At 46.1% G+C, this 25,910-nt stretch overlaps 1 protein-coding gene across 1 annotated transcript in view; it reads right to left on the bottom strand.

Moving 5' to 3' along the window:
- Nucleotides 1-5,315: 5,315 nt before the first annotated feature.
- Nucleotides 5,316-25,910, bottom strand: part of LOC138365559 (uncharacterized) — a 47,541-nt gene continuing 26,946 nt past the window's right edge. The window contains exons 7-8 of the mRNA XM_069326032.1: nt 18,656-18,997; nt 5,316-5,438 (exon numbers count right to left, since the gene is read on the bottom strand). Coding sequence (XP_069182133.1) covers nt 5,316-5,438; nt 18,656-18,997 — 465 coding nt within the window. The remainder of the gene's footprint in view (nt 5,439-18,655; nt 18,998-25,910) is intronic.

Raw genomic sequence — 25,910 nt, 5'->3', positions numbered from 1 at the left:
TATAAATGATTTAGATTCAGGTTTGAGTAGCAACATTTGCAAATTTGCCGATGATACGAAAATCGGTAGGGAAATTAATTCGGAGGAGGACTCACTATCACTTCAAGTTGATCTAGATAGGGTTTTGAAATGGTCAAAGGATTGGCAGATGCAGTTTAATGCTGATAAATGTAAAGTTCTGAGGTTAGGTAATGATGATAGAGTTACAAGATACGAGCTAGATGGTGTTGTGATTGCGAAGTCGGATTGCGAAAGGGATCTGGGAGTTATGATTAGTAAGAATTTAAAACAAAAGGATCAATGCATAAATGTTCGTAATAAGGCAAATCGGACACTTGGATTTATTAATCGCAGCGTTAGTAACAAGACACCTGGTGTGGTTCTCAAGCTATATCTTGCTCTAGTTAGGCCCCATTTAGATTATGCAGTTCAGTTTTGGTCGCCATATTATAGAATGGATATAAATTCACTTGAACGTGTCCAGCGTAGGATGACTAAGTTAATTCCCCAAATTAGAAATCTTTCATATGAAGAAAGATTAACAAAGCTTAAGTTGCATTCACTGGAAAGGCGAAGAGTTAGGGGCGACATGATAGAGGTTTACAAGTGGGTGAATGGACATAACAAGGGGGATATTAATAGGGTATTAAAAGTATCAACACAGGACAGAACACGAAACAATGGGTATAAATTGGATAAGTTTAGATTTAGGAAAGACTTGGGTAAATACTGGTTCAGTAACAGGGTTGTAGATTTGTGGAACCAATTGCCGCGTAACGTGGTGGAGGTGGGGTCCCTCGATTGTTTCAAGCGCGGGTTGGACAAGTATATGAGTGGGATTGGGTGGTTATAGAATAGGAGCTGCCTCGTATGGGCCAATAGGCCTTCTGCAGTTACCTTTGTTCTTATGTTCTTATGTTCTTATAACAAATTTGTTAAACATGAACGGCCATTTATAAAACCATGTTGCGACTCAATTATTAATTTATGTTTTTCAAGATGAAGACGAATTTTATTTGCTATTATAGATTCGAGTAACTTTCCCGCAATAGACGTTAGGCTAATTGGTCGATAGTTAGACGCAAGTGATCTATCTCCTTTCTTAAAAACTGGTATCACATTAGCAACTTTCCAAAACTCTGGCACTCTGCCTGACTCTATTGATTTATTAAATATGGTTGACAGTGGGTCACAAAGCTCCTCTTTGCATTCTTTAAGCACCCTAGCAAACACTTCATCCGGCCCTGGGGATTTGTTTGGTTTGAGTTTTACTATTTGTTTAAGAACATCCTCCCTGGTAACTGCTAAACTCGTCAACCTGTCCTCGTCCCCACCCACATAGATTTGTTCGGCTGAAGGCATATTGTTAAGTTCCTCTTTAGTAAATACAGATACAAAATATTTATTAAAAATACTACTCATCTCTTCATCACTATCTGTTATTTGACCTGTCTCAGTTTTTAATGGACCTATCCTTTCCCTAGTCTTAGTACGATATAACTGAAAAAACCCTTTAGGATTTGTCTTTGCTTGCCCTGCTATGCGAACTTCATAGTTTCTTTTTGCTTTCCTTATCTCTTTTTTAACATTTCTAACCAGTTGTACGAATTCCTGTTCTAAAGTGACCTCCCCATTTTTAATCCTTTTGTACCAAGCTCTCTTTTTACCTATAAGGTTCTTCAAATTCTTTGTTATCCACTTTGGGTCATTAGTATACGATCTATTCAATTTGTATGGTATACTACGTTCCTGTGCTTTGTTTAGAATATTCTTAAATAAGTTATATATTGAATCCACATCGAAATCCCCATTTAAGTCACCTATCGCTGGGTTCATGTCTCGCTCCAAGACCGGCCCACACCCCATACCCAAGCCTTTCCAATCAATTTGACCCAAAAAATTTCTTAGGCTATTAAAATCAGCTTTTCGAAAATTTTGTACCAATTTCTCTCTTTACCTATAAGGTTCTTTAAATTATGTTATCCACTTTGGGTCATTAGTATTCGATCTATTCAATTTGTATGGTATATTACGTTCCTGTGCTTTGTTTAGAATATTCTTAAATAAGTTATATATTAAATCCACATCGAAATCCCCTTTTACGTCACCTGTCGCTGGGTTCATGTCTGGCTCCAAGACCGGCCCACACTCCATACCCAAGAGTTTCCAATCTATTTGACCCAAAAAAATTCTTAGGCTATTAAAATCAGCTTTTCGTAAATCTGATTTTCGAAAATTTCGATTGAAAAGATTTCTAATTCCCCAAATTAGAAATCTTTCATATGAAGAAAGATTAACAAAGTTTAAATTGCATTCACTGGAAAGGCGAAGAGTTAGGGGTGACATGATAGTGGTTTACAAGTGGATGAATGGACATAACAAAGGAGATATTAATAGGGTATTAAAAGTATCAACACAAGACAGAACACGAAACAATTGGTATAAATTGGATAAGTTTAGATTTAGGAAAGACTTGGGTAAATACTGGTTCAGTAACAGGGTTGTTGATTTGTGGAACCAATTACCGCGTAACGTGCTGGAGGTGGGGTCCCTCGATTGTTTCAAGCGCGGGTTGGACAAGTATATGAGTGAGATTGGGTGGTTATAAATAGGAGCTGCCTCGTATGAGCCAATAGGCCTTCTGCAGTTGCCTTTGTTCTTATGTTCTTATGAACGGCCATTTATAAAACCATGTTGCGACTGGTTAGCTTTCCAAAACTCTGGCACTCTGCCTGACTCTATTGATTTATTAAATATGGTTGACATTGGGTCACACAGCTCCTCTTTGCATTCTCTAAGCACCCTGGCAAACACTTCATCCGGCCCTGGGGATTTGTTTGGTTTGAGTTTTACTATTTGTTTAAGAATCAAAGAAAACTGGGAATGCTTCTATGGAAGAAATGAAATGTATGCTCGTGATGGGGTGCATCTATCGAGGGCTGGGGTTGTTGCTGTTGCGAACTCGTTGGAACCAGTGGTTAGAGGTGTTTGGGTTTAAACTGTTAGTAGATAGTGGTATGGGAATTGATTTGGGGGAAGGAGGTAATAAAAGTATGTGTTCGTGGGAGAAAAGAATTGGCAAAATGATCAGGGAAAGAAAAGGGCCTCAAAAAAACAATTCACTTCACTTAGGATATATTACACTAACAGTAGAAGTCTAAGAAATAAAATTAATGAATTAAATGCTCTTGTCTGCACAGAAAAATAGATATTATTGCACTTACCGAAACGTGGATGAACGTAGAAAATAGAGTACTATTAGCTGAATATCAGATAAATGGATTTAAACTATTTCACACAGATATATTAGACGAGGAGGGGGAGTAGCCATATATGTTAGGGACAATTTGAAATGTAGTCTCAAAGAGGGAATCAAAACTGAGCCCCACACAGAAACTATTTGGATAGAATTAAACGAAAAAGCAAATAATATTATAATAGGAGTTATATATAGGCCACCAAATTTAGACAGAATGGAAGCAAAGCATCTATGGAATGAAATATCTAGATCTAACAGTATTTATGTCATGGGTGACTTTAATTTTAGTGGAATAAACTGGGTGAACAAAACCGGGAATAGTGAAGCAGAAGATTTTCTAGAATTAATTGACGATTGCTTTCTTACACAACACATTAAGGAACCAACGCGGGAAAATAATATTTTAGATTTAGTGTTAACTAACAGGGAAACACAAATTAATGACATCGAAATAGGGAGTGAGCTAGGGAACAGTGATCACAAAGTAATCAGATTTAGCATAGAATGGAATAGACCTGTAGGAGAAAATTCTGTTAAAGTGCCAGATTTTCGAAAAGTTGATTTTAATAGCCTAAGAAATTTTTTGGGTCAAATAGATTGGAAACTCTTGGGTATGGGGTGTGGGCCGGTCTTAGAGCGAGACATGAACCCAGCGATAGTTGACGTAAAAGGGGATTTGGATGTGGATTTAATAAGAACATAAGAACAAAGGCAACTGCAGAAGGCCTATTGGCCCATACGCGAGGCAGCTCCTATTTATAACCACCCAATCCCACTCATATACATGTCCATCCCATGCTTGAAACAATCGTGGGACCCCACCTCCACCACGTTACGCGGCAATTGGTTCCACAAATCTACAACCCTGTTACTGAACCAGTATTTACCCAAGTCTTTCCTAAATCTAAACTTATCCAATTTATACCCATTGTTTCGTGTTCTGTCTTGTGTTGATACTTTTAATACCCTATTAATATCCCCTTTGTTATGTCCATTCATCCACTTGTAAACCTCTATCATGTCACCCCTAACTCTTCGCCTTTCCAGTGAATGCAACTTAAGGTTTGTTAATCTTTCTTCATATGAAAGATTTCTAATTTGGGGAATTAACTTAGTCATCCTACGCTGGACACGTTCAAGTGAATTTATATCCATTCTATAATATGGCGACCAAAACTGAACTGCAAAATCTAAATGGGGCCTAACTAGAGCAAGATATAGCTTGAGAACCACACCAGGTGTCTTGTTACTAACGCTGCGATTAATAAATCCAAGTGTCCGATTTGCCTTATTACGAACATTTATGCATTGATCCTTTTGTTTTAAATTCTTACTTATCATAACTCCCAGATCCCTTTCACAATCCGACTTCGCAATCTCAGCACCATCTAGCTCGTATCTTGTAACTCTATCATCATTACCTAACCTCAGAACTTTACATTTATCAGCATTAAACTGCATCTGCCAATCCTTTGACCATTTCAAAACCCTATCTAGATCAACTTGAAGTGATAGCGAGTCCTCCTCCGAATTAATTTCCTTACCGATTTTCGTATCATCGGCAAATTTGCAAATGTTGCTACTCAAACCTGAATCTAAATCATTTATATATATTATAAACAACAGAGGTCCCAGGACAGAGCCTTGAGGCACTCCACTTACAACATTTTCCCACTCTGACTTGACTCCATTTATACTAACTCTGTTTCCTTTGGTATAGCCATGCCCTAATCCAGTTTAATATAGCACCCCCAATACCATGAGCCTCTATCTTTTTAATCAGTCTTTCATGTGGCACTGTATCAAAAGCTTTGCTAAAGTCAAGGTACACAACATCAGAATCCTTACCACTATCAACTGCCTCAACTATGCTAGAATAAAAAGATAACAAATTTGTTAAACATGAACAGCCATTTATAAAACCATGTTGCGACTCAATTATTAATTTGTTTTTTTCAAGATGAAGACGAATTTTATTTGCTATTATAGATTAAGAGCACGAAGAGTGGCAAGACCCACAATATGTTGAAGATGGTGTGAGGATGGGCAGCACCAACTACCACACTGGCCCCGCTTCCTCATCCAGGAAGAGCCCCAGCACCTGCTTCAGTCCCGGCCGCAGCATGTAGTGGAAGAATGCTACACTGAGGTCGAAAACAGCACCGTTGAGGATGCAACACTGCAATGTAAATACATTGCATTGTAAGCATGTAAATGCAATGCATTGGACTGTTCAGCCCATTCTAATCGCACAATGTTGATGAGTGTGAACTCAAAGATTTACTAGATTGTCAAAGCTTCACACACCCAATCGTTACAAGGGATCGAAAACACACACACACACACACACACACACACACACACACACACACACACACACACACACACACACACACACACACACACACACACACAATTTTATCCTGCTTCCCAAAAGATCAGATCAGATTTATCCAGATCTCCCCCCCCCCAAAAAAAAAAGAACTAGGAAACAAAAGGCTGGCATATTAAAGGGAGAATTAGGAGATGAGTTTTCCTAAGGGAAATATCTTGGGACACAGACCTCAGAGCTAAGTCTGTACAAGATATGATGGACTGTGACCCAAAAGTGTCAGGAGGCAGTAAGCAGATACATCCCGGCCCAAAAGGAAAAATCCGAGAAGCAAAAGAAGAATCCATGGTATAATAGGGCATGTATGGAAGCTAAGGAACTGAACAAAAGGGTGTGAAGGAACTTTCGGAATAACAGAACACCAGAAAGCAGAGAGAGATACCAGAGAACCAGAAATGAGTATGTCAGGGTGAGAAGAGAAGCAGAGAAAAATTATGAAAATGATATAGCAAACAAAGCCAAGACCGAACCAAAGCTATTCTAGTCTCATCAGGAGGAAGACAAGAGTGAGAGAACAGAGAATGAAACTTAGAACAGGCGAGGACAGGTATAAAGAGAATGACAGAGGTGTGTGAAGAACTCAACAAGTGGTTCCAGGAGGTCTTCACAATAGAACAAGGTGAGGTCACTGTGCTAGGAGAAAGGGAGGTAAACCAGGGGCCTTGGAAGAGTTCGAAATTACGAGAGATGAAGTCAAGAGACACCTGCTGGGTCTGGATGTTAGAAAGGCTCTTGGTCCAGATGGTATCTTGCCATGGGTACTGAAAAAGTGTGCAGAGGCACTTTGCTTGCCACTCTCCATAGTGTATAGTAGGTCACTGGAGACCTACCAGAAATATGGGAGATGGCGAATGTGGTCCCAATATACAAAAAAAGAGGCGACAGGGAAGAGGCACTGAGCTACAGGCCAGTATCCTTGACTTGTATACCATGCAAGGAGATGAAGATCCTGAGAAAACCTAGTAACACATCTGGAGGGAAGGGACTTCGTGACAAATCGCCAACATGAGTTCAGGGAAGGTAAATCTTGCCTGACAGCTTAATAGAATTCTACGATCAAGTGACAAAGATTAAGCAAGAGAAGGCTGGGCGGATTGCATTTTCTTTGATTGTCGGAAAGCCTTTGACACAGTATAACATAAGAGGCTGGTACATAAGCTGGAGAGACAGGCAGGAGTAGCTGGTAAAGTGCTCCAGTGGATAAGGGAGTACCTAAGCAATAGGAAGCAGAGTTACGGTGAGGGGTGAGACCTTAGATTGGCGTGAAATCACCAGTGGAGTCCCACAGGGCTCTGTACTCGGTCCTATCTTGTTTCTGATTTATGTAAATGATCTCCCGGAGGGTATAGACTCATTTCTCTCAATGTTTGGTGACGATGCCAAAATTATGAGGAGGATTAAGACAGGAGGAGGACTGCTTGAGGATTCAAGAAGACCTAGACAAGCTGAAGGAATGGTCGAACAAATGGTTGTAAGTTAAACCCAAACAAATGTAATGTATTGATGATAGGTGTAGGGAACAGGAGGCCAGATACAAGGTATCATCTGGGAGATGAAATTCTTCGAGTCAGAGAAAAAAACTTGGTGGTTGATATCACGCCAGACTCGTTCCCTGCAGCCCATATCAAGAGGATAACATCAGCGGCATATGCCAGGCTGGCCAACATAACAACGGCATTTAGAAACTTGTGTAAGGAATCATTCGGAACTTTGCATACCACACACGTCAGACCAATCCTGGAGTATGCAGCCTCATCATGGAGTCCATATCTAATGAAGGATAAGACTAAACTGGAAAAGGTTCAAAGGTTTGTCACCAGACAAACCCGAGCTGAGGGGTATGAGCTACGAGGAGAGACTGCGGGAATTAAACCTCACGTCGCTAGAAGACAGAAGAGTTAGGGGAGACATGATCAACACATTCAAGATTCTCAAGGGAATTGATTGGGTAGACAAAGACAGGCTATTTAACACAAGGGGCACACGCACTAGGGGGGACGGGGGGAAAATGAGTGCCCAAGTGAGCCACAGAGATATTTGACACTAAACAAGTTTTCTGATTATTTGACAAATGTAATGCATTAGGAAGTGATGTGGTGGAGACTGACTCCATACAGTTTCAAGTGTAAATATGATAGAGGCCAATAGGCTCAGGAACCTGTACACCTGTTGATTGACGGTTGACAGGCTGGACCAAAGAGCCAGAACTCAACCCCCACAAGCACAAATAGGCGAGCGTGCGCGCACGCGCCCACCCACCCACCCACCCACCCATCCATCCACCCACCCATCCACCCACCCACCCACCCACCCACACACACACACACACACACACACACACACACAAAGAGCCTGACCAAAGAGCCAAAGCTCAACCCCCGCAAGCACAATTAGGTGAGTACACACACACTCTCCTCTCTCTCTCTGTTTCTCTCTTTATCTCTTTCTCTATCTCTTTATCTCTCTCTTTATCTCTCTCTTTTTAACTCTTTATCGCTCTCTCTCTTTATGTACTTGTATGATTTATATATACATTTTAAATGTTATGCACTAATTAATTTGCTCGAAATATACTTAAAAGGGCTTTTCTATTGCAGGTGTGTTGGAGCTGCAGGTGTGTGCAAGGGTGCTTCAGGTGTGTATGAGGGAACTACAGGTAATGTCCACCGTGCCCTCCACATGGTCACTGCTGTTAAAACCACTTCTCGCAACACGTGGGGAAGCTCAGGTTACAATATAGGAACACATTGTAGGTATATGTATATCATACCTGCATATACCTGTATGTGCGAGTATGATATGTATATCACTACAGGTATGTGCGAGGACGCTAGAGGTGTGAGAGGTAGCTCGGGTTACAATGCAGGAACACATTGCAGGTATGATAAGTATACAAGTGATGTAGGTTTTAAATCATTGAGGACAACATTGGTTGTATTAACATCAATTCAGATGTTTCGTATCATTGTGCATTAGACATCAGTAAAAGAACTCGAGGAGATTTTACTAGTCTTATATTAATGATGAAGATGCTGTTGATAATGTTCAAAGACTGACAACAAAAGAAATATCTACTGAAAATGTTTCAAATATTAAACTAAATATTTTCACAAGCATAGTGAAGGTCAAGCGGACATAATATTCAATTATTAATATTCTTTGAAGTGACTTATGGTGTTATAAGATACGTTTTTAAAGCCGTGTGTATATTATTCCAGTATGTTTGAATCTCGTAATCATGGAATTATTTTGATAGAACCTGAACAAATCGGCAACAAGAATTAAAACATAAGAACATAGGAATGAAGGAAACTGCAGAAGGTCTATTGACCCATACGAAGCAGCTCCTATTATTATCCTCCCAAACTCCAGAGATCCTATGCTGTTATATTACCCAGTAATTTGTTCTACAAGTCAACAACGCTGTTACCAAACTAGTATTTACTCAGGTCTTTCCTAAATCTAAACTTGTTCAATATATATATTTTTTCACGTTCTCTTCAGTGAAATATATAATACCTTATTAATATCTCCCTTATTATGCCTATTCATCCACTACAATCAATGCCTCACACGGAAGGTGTTATGGCCTCACTCGACCAGTGACCGGGTTCTTTATCTCAGTCGCTGCTAATGGGCTTGATGTGTCTTCTTCATTCACCCCACCTCAAGTGAATAGTAAGTTATAGAGAATTGGCAGCAGCAAATAATCGTGAAAGGAAAAGGGGGGGGGGGGGTAGACAATACTAATCGGCACTTTCCCAGATATAATATATACTGTATAATCACTATATATTTACATATGAATATTGCGAGTGTCACTTTTGCACAGGACACTAATACGACAAATTCTGCAGTCTTCTTCTGCTGGGAGTCCACTGTCTTAAGTTATACGTCACCCACGCTCAGTGGTCCTCACACAGGTGAGTTCACCCTACTCAACACAACATGGGCTAGTCCTACATCGTAACGTCACTGTGTCAGACACCCTACTTCGTCTCTACAAGTCGAAGTGCTTTTTCACCCGGGCAGAAGTGCACCCTGGCAGAAGTATCCAGCAACACACTAAGACAAACTTCTCAACAAACGGCCAGTCCTGCCGTCTCGTAATTGAACTTCGCCTATCCTGGGAACGTCAGGCCAACCAATAACAATTCCAAGACAAAGCACTGTCTCTACACACAGCCACCACTTGTCCTTGGTGGAACAAGCCAGGAGTTTTCGACTGCTCAGATGAACTGATTTCTAGAGCAGAAGACACCTTCCTCATCACTTATTGTCTTGCTAATGACTTATGTCCACATAAGTGCATAAGGATAACATATGATGGCGGCCTTTCACCGGGGACCCCCTCCCCGCCCAGCTCGTTGTCGCCGTGTGGGGGCTTCGTGGGCGGCTGCTGGAGTGTGATGCTCCTTAGGACACTCCTCTGTCCTTTTCTAGCCTTGTGCTCCTGCTGCCGTCCTCTCCAATTCTGCTGGGCACCTTTTCCTTTTCCTTCTGTTTCGTTTTTCTCCCCCCTCTTCTCCTATCTGCTTGCCGTTTCCTGCCGACCTTTTGCTCGTTCTGGTTCTTCCATGGACTTCTTCTATTTTGACGCCCGGGTGCTTGAGGAGGCATACTCATGCACCCGTAGAACTGCAGTACCCGACGTCGAAAGCGAGGGGAACCTTTTATTGTCAATCCCCACTTCGTCACTGAACCCGATCTCGACGGACTGTCGGTTTCTTAAGGTGGCGTTTGTGGGGCGTATACTCACGACGCACCCCTAGGAGGTCCCGACAAGATCGGCGATAGCTTCTTGTTGGGTGTCCTGCCTCTAATTGTGGCTCCATGGTGGGTGTGGGGGCACATTCGTGAGTGAATTCTTAATTTCGTCAAGATGATAACCCGTTTCGGCTGCTTCTGGCTTACCTTTTCAGGCTCGTGGGGTGGGCGACCAAGCCCCCGAGTCGGTCCGTATTGGAAGACCGGGCTCTGTAGCCTCCGCTGCATTGGGCCCCGACCTTGCTCCTCCTTTGGCCTCTCTGACTCCTTCCCCTGGCTCCCCTCCCTCCTCTGTGGTTGGGTCGAGCCCCAAGCCCCCAGTGGTTACTACCTCGTCCCCCTGGCGCGGCTCCTTCTCTAGTTGTAACTACTGCGCCTTTTAACCCCTCTCTCTCTGGGGGTTCTCACCGCCGTCCTCGTCACGGCCGCCCTCGCTCGATTCCTTCCAGTTCTGCTACCTATCAAGCCTTGTTTGGTCCCGCTTCGTGGGCCAAATATTTTGATCTCCTCCCTCTTGATTCTGCGCCTCCTGACGATTTCTCCCTTCATCGACATCTCATTGATTCCGTGGATGCCTCCATTACTTTCAACCCCACTCGTCTCGGTACACGTGTCGTTGCTGCTCCTTCTCAGGATGCTGCTTCCCGCTTGGCTGCCTTATCCTGCCTTGGCGAGACCCCCGTTCGGGTCTCGAAGAACGCTCAATTGAATGCCAGTGTTGGCACTATTTTGCTCCCGCCCCATGTTGCAACCGGTGTTCGGCACCTGCGCGACTGCCACGACGATATTAGACATATCCTTGATGCCCAGGGCCATTCTATTCTCCAGGTGGACACGTTTACTCGTCCCCCTCGTGGTAGTCGCCGTCAACCCCTCCGGGTTGTGAAGATTACCTTTGATGGTAGGACCCTTCCATCCTCTGTCATTCTTGCTGGTGCCAGGTGCTCTGTCCAGGAGTACATTCCTTCTCCTCGGCTCTGCAACAAGTGCTGGAGGTTTGGGCATGGTGCCCTCCGCTGCTCCGGGACTGTCTCTCTCTGTCCTTTGTGTGGTGGCGAGGGTCACTCTAAGTCGGAGTGCACTTCTCCCCAGGCTCGTTGCCTCAACTGCGGTGAGGCCCATCCTACCTTCTCCCGTGCGTGTGTCCATTACAAGCTTGAGGCAGCCGTCCTCAACCTGAAGCACCGGGAACGTTTATCTTTTCCTGAGGCGAGGCGCCAGGTTCGCCGGCTCCCGCCTTATGCTAATATCTCTTATGCTCGCGTGTTGCGCTCTTCCTCTCCTCGTCCTTCCCGCCTTCCTCAGACTCACAAACCGTTTCCGGGCCTTGGACCCTGATGCGCCCACTGCCCCCTCCTCTGTTCCTTTGAGTTCTCTCCCGAAGGATCCTCCTCCTGGTCCTCTGTCTGGGGTTCCCCTTCCTTCTACCCGGTCTGTCGTGTCTTCTGTGTCTTCTTCCTCGTCCCCCTCCGATCCTCCTTCCCATCCTCTTCCTCCATCTATTGGCTCTCCCCACCGCCTGTCGGTGCGGGCGGATGTCCATCGCTCTCCTAACGGCCGTCGTGTGTGCTCTCGTTCGGCTTCTCCTGTGAGACACTGGATTCCGTTGCCCGGTACGTAGTTGCTGGGACACCGGTCTCTTTAAGTCAGAAGCGTAAGCCTGGCTCCTCTCCTTCCTCTTCCCCGGCGGGTAAGAAGGCTTCGCTTTCTTCCTCAGCTCCTCCTTCTGGCTCTGTTGCTCCTTCCCCTCCCGTTTCAGTGCTTGCGCCCCCTGTTCCTGCTATGGAGGTTTCTTTGGCCCCTGCTTCCCTTTCGGTTGCTGCTCTTGCTGGGGTGCGCTCCCCTCTTTCTACTCCCCCTCCTCCTGCTGCTGTCCTTGACGGCTCCTCTCCGTCGTCTCCTCCTCTTCCTCCTCCTCCTCCAGACCCTGCCCGCCCACCTCTGCTCTGTTCTCCCGTTTCCTTCCCTCCGTCTTTGCTCAGTTTACCCATGCCCCCTAACCCTGACTTTGCTGACCCTGATCCCGACCCTGATATTCTTTAACGTGCTCTGTTGGTCTTTCGCCTTTGTTTCTTCCTTGTTCTCTGTTTTTGTCCTTTCTCTTCTCGTCGTTGTCCATTCTTCAATGGAAACGTTCGAGGTTATTACGCCAATTTCCTCGAACTCCAACTTCTGATTTCGCGGTTTTCGCCCCTTTGTGTCTGTCTCCAGGAGCCAATGCATGGTGCTCGTCCTGGTCGTTTTCGTGGCTATTCCTTTCTCTCCCCCCCCCCCCCAGCCATTGCTGGGGCTTCTAATTCTTCTGCTCTTTTGATTCGGGCTGATGTTCCCTTTGTTCCTTTACTTTTTCCTTCGCCTCTCCATTGTTCTGCTGCTCGTATCTTTGTGGGGAAATGGTACACAGTTTGTTCCATTTATCTCCCCCCGAGTGTCCCGCTCTCTCTTCCTGATTTGAAACACCTCCTGGACTCCTTGCCGGAGCCTGTGCTCCTGCTGGGTGACTTCAATTGTCGTCATTCTCTTTGGGGTGACGTTCTGACGAATACCCGGGGTCGCCTCCTTGAGCCGTTTCTCCTCTCTTCTTCCCTGTCTCTTCTGAATTCTGGTGAGCCCACTCATTTGGACTCTCGGACTCGCACCCTTTCTTGTCTTGATCTTTCTCTCTGCTCTTCTTCTCTTTACTTAGATTTCACGTGGCAGGTTCTTGATGACCTCCATGGAAGTGATCATTTCCCCATCCTTGTTTCCTTTTTCTCTTTTCGCCCTTCCCTCTCTTTCCCTAGGTGGCAGTTTGCTAAGGCAGACTGGACCCTATTTACCCTCAGTGCTGCTCTCCCTGACCTCTCCCTTCTGCCTCTCTCTCGCGCTCTCCTCCTTTTTCATGACACTGTCTTCAACGCTGCCCTCCGCTCTATTCCTCGCTCTTCCTCTCGGGGTCCACGGAAGTGCGTTCCCTGGTGGAATGCGGACTGTGCTCGGGCTGTCCGCTGTAAGCGTGCTGCCTGGAAGAGGCACCGCCGTAGGCAGACGACCGATTCTTTTCTTTTCTTTCGGAAAGCGAGTGCGGTGGCCCGTAGGGCCATCCGTACGGCTAAACGTGAATGTTGGGCATCTTATGTCTCAACAATTACGTCCGAGACCCCTCTGGCCCAGATCTGGAAGCGTATCCGCAAGATAGCGGGTAAGTTCGTTCCCGATGTTTCACCGGTCCTTCACCTCCATGATACTCTTGTGGCGGACCCGTTGCAGGTCGCTTCCGAACTGGGTTCCCATTTTTCTTCTGTTAGCTCTGGTCTTCATCTTCCCCAATCTTTCCTTCTTCGTAAACCTGTCCTTGAGTCTCGTCCTTTAGATTTCTGCACTCATCTTCAGCTTCCCTATAATGATCCCTTCTCTCTCTCTGAACTTCGTTCTGCCCTGGCCCTCTGCGGTTCTACGGCGGCGGGCTCCGATGGTATTCATTATGAGATGCTTCGCCATCTCCCTCCGAGCACGTCTCAGTATTTACTGAGTCTGTATAATCGGATCTGGGAGTCGTCGTCAGTCCCTGAGGACTGGCTCGATGCCGTTGTCCTCCCTGTTCGCAAACCGGGGTCCTCTGGGTACTTCCCCTAAGGACTTTCGCCCTATTGCTCTCACAAGTTGTGTCTGCAAACTCTTTGAACGTATGGTTAACGTTCGTCTGATGTGGTTCCTGGAACACCATCACCTCCTCTCCCCTTCTCAATTTGGTTTCCGCAAGTGCCGCAGCACGACAGATGTCCTGGTGAACTTGGAGGTCTATATTCGTACTGCTTTTGCTGCGAAGACCTCCGTTGTTGCCGTCCTTTTTGACCTAGAAAAGGTTTACGACGCCACTTGGCGTTATCATATCCTATCTCAACTTCATTCTTTTGGCCTTCGTGGTCATCTCCCTCTCTTTCTCCGCAGCTTCCTCTCTCGTCGTTCCTTTCAGGTGCGCCTTGGTACCGCTCTCTCTCCCTCTTTTCAGCAATACGAAGGTGTGCCCCAGGGTAGTGTTCTGAGCACTACTCTTTTTCTTGTTGCCCTCAATGGTCTTCTTTCCTCTCTTCCTTCTGGTGTCTTCTCCGCTCTCTATGTCGATGATCTTACCCTTTGTTGTCAGGGTGATGATTCGCCTCTCCTTCAACGCCGGCTTCAACTTGCAATTGATGCCGTGTCGTCTTGGGCCACAGGTCATGGCTTCAAGTTCTCTACTTCTAAGACTTGTGCCATGACTTTTACGCGGAAACGGGTTGTTCTTCGTCCCTCTGTCACTTTATGGTCATCCCCTTGAATACAAAGATTCCGCGAAGCTTTTGGGGTTATTCCTTGACACTCGTTTGTCTTGGTCTCCCCATATCTCTTACCTCCGTGTTGAGTGCTCTAAGGCCCTTACCCTCCTTCGGGTCTTGTCCCATACTTCTTGGGGGGCAGATAGGCGCACTCTCCTTGCTTTACATTCCTCTCTCGTCCTGTCTAAGCTCGATTATGGTTGCCCTGCTTACTCGTCTGCTTCTCCTTCTACTCTTCGCCGTCTTGATGCTTTGCACCATACTGGGTTGCGCCTCAGTTCTGGTGCCTTTCGTTCGACTCCCATCCTTAGCTTGTATGTTGACACTGGCTTCCTGTCTCTCCAGGACCGCCGTGATCGCTTCTGTCTTCGCTATCTTGCGCGGTCCTTGCAACATCCTTCCTCTCGCCTCTGTCGTGCTTTAACTTTTACCCCTCCTGCGGTTCCTGTTCCTCTTCACCACCTCCCTCTTTCTGTCCGGTTATCTCGCCTACAGGATTCTCTCTCCGTTCGTATTTCTGATGTTTCTCCTCGTGTTGTTCCTTCTTTGCCCCCGTGGAGGGTCCCTCTTCCGCGGTTTTGTACTTCCTTGACCCGTATCACTAAAGCTTTTACCCCTCCTACGGTTCTAAAACGCCTTTTTCCTCGAGCACTTTTCTTCTCACTCCCGCTCCGTTTCTGTCTTCACCGATGGGTCTAAGTCAGCGGACGGTGTTGGCTACTCTTGTTGTTTTTCCTGATCGCACTTATATGTGTCGCTTGCCTCCGGAGACTAGCATCTTTACAGCAGAACTTTATGCTATTCTCTATGCTCTTCGTCTCCTGCTTTCTCGTTGTCAGTCTTCCTTTGTGGTTGTTGTTGACTCTCGTAGTGCCCTCATGGCTCTCGGGTCCTTTAATCCGGTTCATCCAGTAGTTGTTCGAGATCCAGCATTGGCTGTTTCTCGTTCACAGTAAATTTAAGTCGGTTGAGTTTTGTTGGGTTCCCAGCCATATTGGTGTGTCTTTAAATGAGCGTGCGGATGCTGCCTGCTAAGGAAGCTGTCCGCTCTTGTCCCATCTCTCGTAAAGGCATTCCGTATTCCGACTTTTACCCAGTTATCCATTCCTCAGTTCTTATCCGTTGGCAGGCTTCTTGGTTGTCTGTTACTGGTAACAAGCTACGTACTCTTAAATGTTGTGTTTCCTCGTGGCCGTCCTCCTTCCACCGTAACCGGCGGTGGGAAACAGCTCTGGCGAGGTTGCGTATTGGCCATACTCGCTTAACCCATGGTCACTTGATGGAGCGCCGCCCTGCTCCTTATTGTCCTAGTTGCATTGTCCCTCTTACGGTCGTGCATGTCCTTCTTGAATGTCCTGACTTCCAGGACGAGCGTGTGTCTTGCTTTCCGACCGCCCCTCGCGGTCTCCTGTCCCTCGATAGAATTCTTGGTGACTCGGATACTTTTGATATCGTTCGCCTTATGCGTTTTTGTTCTCGTATTGGCATCCTTGGTGATATTTAGCGCCCTCTGATTATTTTGCGTATTTGATGGTGCTACATAGCCTTCCCGGTTTGGTGCCCTTCTTTGATAATTACTTACTTACTTGTATGTGCTTATATATTATATCATTACTTGTATGTGCTTATGATATAAGCACATACAAGTAATCATATAATATATAAGCACATACAAGTAATGATATAATATATAAGCACATACAAGTAATGATATAATATATAAGCACATACAAGTAATGATATATATAAGCACATACAAGTAATGATATAATATATATCATTACTTGTATGTGCTTATATCATATCATTACTTGTATGTGTCCTGTATGTTATATTTTTTGTAATGATCATCTAGTAGGCTTTACCGTGAGAAAGTTATATTTTGTAATGATGTTCTAGTTGGCAACACCGTGAGAAACATTTACTTCCTGCTATGTTGGGCAGTTACCAGCAATTTCCTCTTTATTTTTATAAATATATAACTATTATATTAAACTACATTACCTCTGTTTATGCATGTGATCTGATCATTCTTTAATTTAGTTAATTAATGATAACCTTACTCCCATTATATGGCTCCATTTAAGTAAAATTAATATTAATAAAAAATTGTCAGTCGATATGTTGTGATGACGTGAGAAGCGACTCTCCGCCTGGGAATTTAGTCGGTATCTGGTAGACTCACGGAGGATAAACATCTAGGAGGTTAAGTGGCTGTTATATATATTTGTTTTGCTGTAGTATATTAGTCTGTGGAGAGACAAGTTTATTCTGATTTACATGTGATAGTGCCCATCTGTTGATTGATATATATATATATATATTATATATATATATATATATATATATATATATATATATATATATATTATATATATATATATATATATATATATATATATATATATATATATATATATATATATATATATATAGACATATGTCGTACCTAGTAGTCAGAACGCACTTCTCTGCCTACTTTGCAAGGCCCGATTTGCCTAATAAGCCAAGTTTTCATGAATTAATTGTTTTTCGACTACCTAACCTACCTAACCTAACCTAACTTTTTCAGCTACCTAACCTAACCTATAAAGATAGGTTAGGTTAGGTTAGGTAGGGTTGGTTAGGTTCGGTCATGTATCTATGTTAATTTTAACTCTAATAAAAAAAATGACCTCATAATGAAATGGCTAGCTTTATCATTTCATAAGAAAAAAATTAGAGAAAATATATTAATTCAAGAAAACTTGGCTTATTAGGCAAATCGGGCCTTGCATAGTAGGCTGAGAAGTGCGTTCTGGCTATTAGGTACGACATTATATATATATATATATATATAATATATATATATATATATATATATATATATATATATATATATATATATATATAATATATATATATATATAATATATATATATAAATACTGACAATTAACTGAAATATTTTTTAATATACAAATTATAGTTTGTGTGTAATTGATTATTCCTGGGGTGATTAATTCTAATTCTTGCATGTACGAACCATGGGTTTATACTGGTGACACACCTTGAGATTACAGCGTTGTTCAATATCCCTAGACTAAAATATATTTGTCGCTGTTACGTGTCACGAACAATAAAGTACGGTCAGTAACATGCCACACATTGGCAATACACAATTTAACAATACTGTAATAGACTGTCAAAGAAGATTTACTAATAAATACAATATTCGTGATACTAGGCTAATCAGCCAAGAAATCACTATATAGTTTGAGCACATCACACACCAGCCACAGTATGATCATACTGGTGTATGCGTGGGCATAACAACCACGAGACCACAAGTCTGGCTGGCCTACTCACGTAGTCTACACCGGTTCCATTATGATTGTCGAGGTCTCGTCAGGTAAGCCTATAATTCATTCATACTAACAATATACACTAACTAATTGATTATGGTTAAGTGAAAATAATAATGTTAACCTGTTTAATTGTGGCATAACCAAATTTATTAATTATAACCCCCCTATATTTGTGTGAAAGGAATTTTACTGGTGATATTAAATTAAACACAGTTCACTCCGAAGTAATAAATAAGCAATAAGCAAGTTATAAACAAAATTACAACAGTCCACATTAAATTAATATAATTCACCGGTAGATTTCCCACAGGGGGGATGGGGGACCACATTTGTGTCTTCTCTCGGTAGTGTAGGTAGATATTGGTGTGTTCCCCGTAATATTGGCATAACATGGGGGTAGACGGACCTCTAGTGCTCTAATTGTGGTACCAAGGAGTTCATGAGGCATTTTAATGGGTGGCAAGTAGTTGGCTATTAGTAATTGGGGGAAGGCGTGTCCCCGAATGTAAAGATGTTACCACTGGACATGTGGATGGCCGACATTACGTATGCTTCGGCCGGCAAGGGCCATCATCTCGTCCACCTTCGGACTGTACATGTGGTGTGGCATTAGTTGTTGGTGTTGACAGGTAGATGGCAATTGCGGGTGTGAACTGCAGTGAGGCACTGAGTTGAGGGCTTTGAAGTATAGTCTGCATGTGAGGTTGGGGGTGGAGTGGTTTGTGTGTGGGGTGGAGGAGAAGTGCTTGAGCTTCTTGTGCTTTGCTTCGCACATTGCTCAGAATAGCCTTCTGTGATGACATCAAAATCTGTGGAGATATGTGGCAATATCGACGCAATCTGTGGGAATGCACTCCAACTCCAAATCTTGTAGGTGTGACGAGGACATCATCTATTGGTAAAGGTGTAGCAAGGTCTGCCCCATCTTTGGAATGCTCCTGACCATATTCATTTTAAAGGTGGATCAATGACAATGCTCACTGAGGGAGGTGGTGATATCAACGTCATTTTTATTTATATACAGAAAGGTACATTGGGGGGTTAAGAGGGTACATAGCAATGATGACTTTATATTCTCGTAAAGTCACAAGCACACAGTGTTTCGGGCACTATCTATTTCGGGCAGAAATGGCAGAATCTATTGCATGCACCCGATCATATTTTCGGTTCCCCGGTGAAAGTAAGTAAGTAATTATCAAAAGAAGGCACCAAACCGGGAAGGCTATGTAGCACCATCAAATACGCAAAATAATCAGAGGGCGCTAAATATCACCAAGGATGCCAATACGAGAACAAAAACGCATAAGGCGAATGATATCAAAAGTATCCGAGTCACCAAGAATTCTATCGAGGGACAGGAGACCGCGAGGGGCGGTCGGAAAGCAAGACACACGCTCGTCCTGGAAGTCAGGACATTCAAGAAGGACATGCACGACCGTAAGAGGGACAATGCAACTAGGACAATAAGGAGCAGGGCGGCGCTCCATCAAGTGACCATGGGTTAAGCGAGTATGGCCAATACGCAACCTCGCCAGAGCTGTTTCCCACCGCCGGTTACGGTGGAAGGAGGACGGCCACGAGGAAACACAACATTTAAGAGTACGTAGCTTGTTACCAGTAACAGACAACCAAGAAGCCTGCCAACGGATAAGAACTGAGGAATGGATAACTGGGTAAAAGTCGGAATACGGAATGCCTTTACGAGAGATGGGACAAGAGCGGACAGCTTCCTTAGCGGCAGCATCCGCACGCTCATTTAAAGACACACCAATATGGCTGGGAACCCAACAAAACTCAACCGACTTAAATTTACTGTGAACGAGAAACAGCCAATGCTGGATCTCGACAACTACTGGATGAACCGGATTAAAGGACCCGAGAGCCATGAGGGCACTACGAGAGTCAACAACAACCACAAAGGAAGACTGACAACGAGAAAGCAGGAGACGAAGAGCATAGAGAATAGCATAAAGTTCTGCTGTAAAGATGCTAGTCTCCGGAGGCAAGCGACACATATAAGTGCGATCAGGAAAAACAACAAGAGTAGCCAACACCGTCCGCTGACTTAGACCCATCGGTGAAGACAGAAACGGAGCGGGAGTGAGAAGAAAAGTGCTCGAGGAAAAGGCGTTTTAGAACCGTAGGAGGGGTAAAAGCTTTAGTGATACGGGTCAAGGAAGTACAAAACCGCGGAAGAGGGACCCTCCACGGGGGCAAAGAAGGAACAACACGAGGAGAAACATCAGAAATACGAACGGAGAGAGAATCCTGTAGGCGAGATAACCGGACAGAAAGAGGGAGGTGGTGAAGAGGAACAGGAACCGCAGGAGGGGTAAAAGTTAAAGCACGACAGAGGCGAGAGGAAGGATGTTGCAAGGACCGCGCAAGATAGCGAAGACAGAAGCGATCACGGCGGTCCTGGAGAGACAGGAAGCCAGTGTCAACATACAAGCTAAGGATGGGAGTCGAACGAAAGGCACCAGAACTGAGGCGCAACCCAGTATGGTGCAAAGCATCAAGACGGCGAAGAGTAGAAGGAGAAGCAGACGAGTAAGCAGGGCAACCATAATCGAGCTTAGAGAGGACGAGAGAGGAATAAAGCAAGGAGAGTGCGCCTATCTGCCCCCCAAGAAGTAGGGACAAGACCCGAAGGAGGGTAAGGGCCTTAGAGCACTCAACACGGAGGTAAGAGATATGGGGAGACCAAGACAAACGAGTGTCAAGGAATAACCCCAAAAGCTTCGCGGAATCTTTGTATTCAAGGGGATGACCATAAAGTGACAGAGGGACGAAGAACAACCCGTTTCCGCGTAAAAGTCATGGCACAAGTCTTAGAAGTAGAGAACTTGAAGCCATGACCTGTGGCCCAAGACGACACGGCATCAATTGCAAGTTGAAGCCGGCGTTGAAGGAGAGGCGAATCATCACCCTGACAACAAAGGGTAAGATCATCGACATAGAGAGCGGAGAAGACACCAGAAGGAAGAGAGGAAAGAAGACCATTAAGGGCAACAAGAAAAAGAGTAGTGCTCAGAACACTACCCTGGGGCACACCTTCGTATTGCTGAAAAGAGGGAGAGAGAGCAGTACCAAGGCGCACCTGAAAGGAACGACGAGAGAGGAAGCTGCGGAGAAAGAGAGGGAGATGACCACGAAGGCCAAAAGAATGAAGTTGAGATAGGATATGATAACGCCAAGTGGCGTCGTAAGCCTTTTCTAGGTCAAAAAGGACGGCAACAACGGAGGTCTTCGCAGCAAAAGCAGTACGAATATAGACCTCCAAGTTCACCAGGACATCTGTCGTGCTGCGGCACTTGCGGAAACCAAATTGAGAAGGGGAGAGGAGGTGATGGTGTTCCAGGAACCACATCAGACGAACGTTAACCATACGTTCAAAGAGTTTGCAGACACAACTTGTGAGAGCAATAGGGCGAAAGTCCTTAGGGGAAGTACCCAGAGACCCCGGTTTGCGAACAGGGAGGACAACGGCATCGAGCCAGTCCTCAGGGACTGACGACGACTCCCAGATCCGATTATACAGACTCAGTAAATACTGAGACGTGCTCGGAGGGAGATGGCGAAGCATCTCATAATGAATACCATCGGAGCCCGCCGCCGTAGAACCGCAGAGGGCCAGGGCAGAACGAAGTTCAGAGAGAGAGAAGGGATCATTATAGGGAAGCTGAAGATGAGTGCAGAAATCTAAACGACGAGACTCAAGGACAGGTTTACGAAGAAGGAAAGATTGGGGAAGATGAAGACCAGAGCTAACAGAAGAAAAATGGGAACCCAGTTCGGAAGCGACCTGCAACGGGTCCGCCACAAGAGTATCATGGAGGTGAAGGACCGGTGAAACATCGGGAACGAACTTACCCGCTATCTTGCGGATACGCTTCCAGATCTGGGCCAGAGGGGTCTCGGACGTAATTGTTGAGACATAAGATGCCCAACATTCACGTTTAGCCGTACGGATGGCCCTACGGGCCACCGCACTCGCTTTCCGAAAGAAAAGAAAAGAATCGGTCGTCTGCCTACGGCGGTGCCTCTTCCAGGCAGCACGCTTACAGCGGACAGCCCGAGCACAGTCCGCATTCCACCAGGGAACGCACTTCCGTGGACCCCGAGAGGAAGAGCGAGGAATAGAGCGGAGGGCAGCGTTGAAGACAGTGTCATGAAAAAGGAGGAGAGCGCGAGAGAGAGGCAGAAGGGAGAGGTCAGGGAGAGCAGCACTGAGGGTAAATAGGGTCCAGTCTGCCTTAGCAAACTGCCACCTAGGGAAAGAGAGGGAAGGGCGAAAAGAGAAAAAGGAAACAAGGATGGGGAAATGATCACTTCCATGGAGGTCATCAAGAACCTGCCACGTGAAATCTAAGTAAAGAGAAGAAGAGCAGAGAGAAAGATCAAGACAAGAAAGGGTGCGAGTCCGAGAGTCCAAATGAGTGGGCTCACCAGAATTCAGAAGAGACAGGGAAGAAGAGAGGAGAAACGGCTCAAGGAGGCGACCCCGGGTATTCGTCAGAACGTCACCCCAAAGAGAATGACGACAATTGAAGTCACCCAGCAGGAGCACAGGCTCCGGCAAGGAGTCCAGGAGGTGTTTCAAATCAGGAAGAGAGAGCGGGACACTCGGGGGGAGATAAATGGAACAAACTGTGTACCATTTCCCCACAAAGATACGAGCAGCAGAACAATGGAGAGGCGAAGGAAAAAGTAAAGGAACAAAGGGAACATCAGCCCGAATCAAAAGAGCAGAAGAATTAGAAGCCCCAGCAATGGCTGGGGGGGGGAGAGAAAGGAATAGCCACGAAAACGACCAGGACGAGCACCATGCATTGGCTCCTGGAGACAGACACAAAGGGGCGAAAACCGCGAAATCAGAAGTTGGAGTTCGAGGAAATTGGCGTAATAACCTCGAACGTTCCATTGAAGAATGGACAACGACGAGAAGAGAAAGGACAAAAACAGAGAACAAGGAAGAAACAAAGGCGAAAGACCAACAGAGCACGTTAAAGAATATCAGGGTCGGGATCAGGGTCAGCAAAGTCAGGGTTAGGGGGCATGGGTAAACTGAGCAAAGACGGAGGGAAGGAAACGGGAGAACAGAGCAGAGGTGGGCGGGCAGGGTCTGGAGGAGGAGGAGGAAGAGGAGGAGACGACGGAGAGGAGCCGTCAAGGACAGCAGCAGGAGGAGGGGGAGTAGAAAGAGGGGAGCGCACCCCAGCAAGAGCAGCAACCGAAAGGGAAGCAGGGGCCAAAGAAACCTCCATAGCAGGAACAGGGGGCGCAAGCACTGAAACGGGAGGGGAAGGAGCAACAGAGCCAGAAGGAGGAGCTGAGGAAGAAAGCGAAGCCTTCTTACCCGCCGGGGAAGAGGAAGGAGAGGAGCCAGGCTTACGCTTCTGACTTAAAGAGACCGGTGTCCCAGCAACTACGTACCGGGCAACGGAATCCAGTGTCTCAACAGGAGAAGCCGAACGAGAGCACACACGACGGCCGTTAGGAGAGCGATGGACATCCGCCCGCACCGACAGGCGGTGGGGAGAGCCAATAGATGGAGGAAGAGGATGGGAAGGAGGATCGGAGGGGGACGAGGAAGAAGACACAGAAGACACGACAGACCGGGTAGAAGGAAGGGGAACCCCAGACAGAGGACCAGGAGGAGGATCCTTCGGGAGAGAACCCAAAGGAACAGAGGAGGGGGCAGTGGGCGCATCAGGGTCCAAGGCCCGGAAACGGTTGAGTCTGAGGAAGGCGGGAAGGACGAGGAGAGGAAGAGCGCAACACGCGAGCATAAGAGATATTAGCATATGGCGGGAGCCGGCGAACCTGGCGCCTCGCCTCAGGAAAAGATAAACGTTCCCGGTGCTTCAGGTTGAGGACGGCTGCCTCAAGCTTGTAATGGACACACGCACGGGAGAAGGTAGGATGGGCCTCACCGCAGTTGAGGCAACGAGCCTGGGGAGAAGTGCACTCCGACTTAGAGTGACCCTCGCCACCACACAAAGGACAGAGAGAGACAGTCCCGGAGCAGCGGAGGGCACCATGCCCAAACCTCCAGCACTTGTTGCAGAGCCGAGGAGAAGGAATGTACTCCTGGACAGAGCACCTGGCACCAGCAAGAATGACAGAGGGTGGAAGGGTCCTACCATCAAAGGTAATCTTCACAACCCGGAGGGGTTGACGGCGACTACCACGAGGGGGACGAGTAAACGTGTCCACCTGGAGAATAGAATGGCCCTGGGCATCAAGGATATGTCTAATATCGTCGTGGCAGTCGCGCAGGTGCCGAACACCGGTTGCAACATGGGGCGGGAGCAAAATAGTGCCAACACTGGCATTCAATTGAGCGTTCTTCGAGACCCGAACGGGGGTCTCGCCAAGGCAGGATAAGGCAGCCAAGCGGGAAGCAGCATCCTGAGAAGGAGCAGCAACGACACGTGTACCGAGACGAGTGGGGTTGAAAGTAATGGAGGCATCCACGGAATCAATGAGATGTCGATGAAGGGAGAAATCGTCAGGAGGCGCAGAATCAAGAGGGAGGAGATCAAAATATTTGGCCCACGAAGCGGGACCAAACAAGGCTTGATAGGTAGCAGAACTGGAAGGAATCGAGCGAGGGCGGCCGTGACGAGGACGGCGGTGAGAACCCCCAGAGAGAGAGGGGTTAAAAGGCGCAGTAGTTACAACTAGAGAAGGAGCCGCGCCAGGGGACGAGGTAGTCACCACTGGGGGCTTGGGGCTCGACCCAACCACAGAGGAGGGAGGGGGGAGCCAGGGGAAGGAGTCAGAGAGGCCAAAGGAGGAGCAAGGTCGGGGCCCAATGCAGCGGAGGCTACAGAGCCCGGTCTTCCAATACGGACCGACTCGGGGGCTTGGTCGCCCACCCCACGAGCCTGAAAAGGTAAGCCAGAAGCAGCCGAAACGGGTTATCATCTTGACGAAATTAAGAATTCACTCACGAATGTGCCCCCACACCCACCATGGAGCCACAATTAGAGGCAGGACACCCAACAAGAAGCTATCGCCGATCTTGTCGGGACCTCCTAGGGGTGCGTCGTGAGTATACGCCCCACAAACGCCACCTTAAGAAACCGACAGTCCGTCGAGATCGGGTTCAGTGACGAAGTGGGGATTGACAATAAAAGGTTCCCCTCGCTTTCGACGTCGGGTACTGCAGTTCTACGGGTGCATGAGTATGCCTCCTCAAGCACCCAGGCGTCAAAATAGAAGAAGTCCATGGAAGAACCAGAACGAGCAAAAGGTCGGCAGGAAACGGCAAGCAGATAGGAGAAGAGGGGGAGAAAAACGAAACAGAAGGAAAAGGAAAAGGTGCCCAGCAGAATTGGAGAGGACGGCAGCAGGAGCACAAGGCTAGAAAAGGACAGAGGAGTGTCCTAAGGAGCATCACACTCCAGCAGCCGCCCACGAAGCCCCCACACGGCGACAACGAGCTGAGCGGGGAGGGGGTCCCCGGTGAAAGGCCGCCATCATATGTTATCCTTATGCACTTATGTGGACATAAGTCATTAGCAAGACAATAAGTGATGAGGAAGGTGTCTTCTGCTCTAGAAATCAGTTCATCTGAGCAGTCGAAAACTCCTGGCTTGTTCCATCAAGGACAAGTGGTGGCTGTGTGTAGAGACAGTGCTTTGTCTTGGAATTGTTATTGGTTGGCCTGACGTTCCCAGGATAGGCGAAGTTCAATTACGAGACGGCAGGACTGGCCGTTTGTTGAGAAGTTTGTCTTAGTGTGTTGCTGGATACTTCTGCCAGGGTGCACTTCTCCCGGGTGAAAAAGCACTTCGACTTGTAGAGACGAAGTAGGGTGTCTGACACAGTGACGTTACGATG

The sequence above is a fragment of the Procambarus clarkii genome, chromosome 17 (assembly GCF_040958095.1).
Source record: "Procambarus clarkii isolate CNS0578487 chromosome 17, FALCON_Pclarkii_2.0, whole genome shotgun sequence".
Lineage (NCBI taxonomy): Eukaryota > Metazoa > Arthropoda > Malacostraca > Decapoda > Cambaridae > Procambarus > Procambarus clarkii.
The sequence above is the reverse complement of the archived record's forward strand: the minus strand, read 5'-3'. Positions and strand labels throughout refer to the sequence as shown.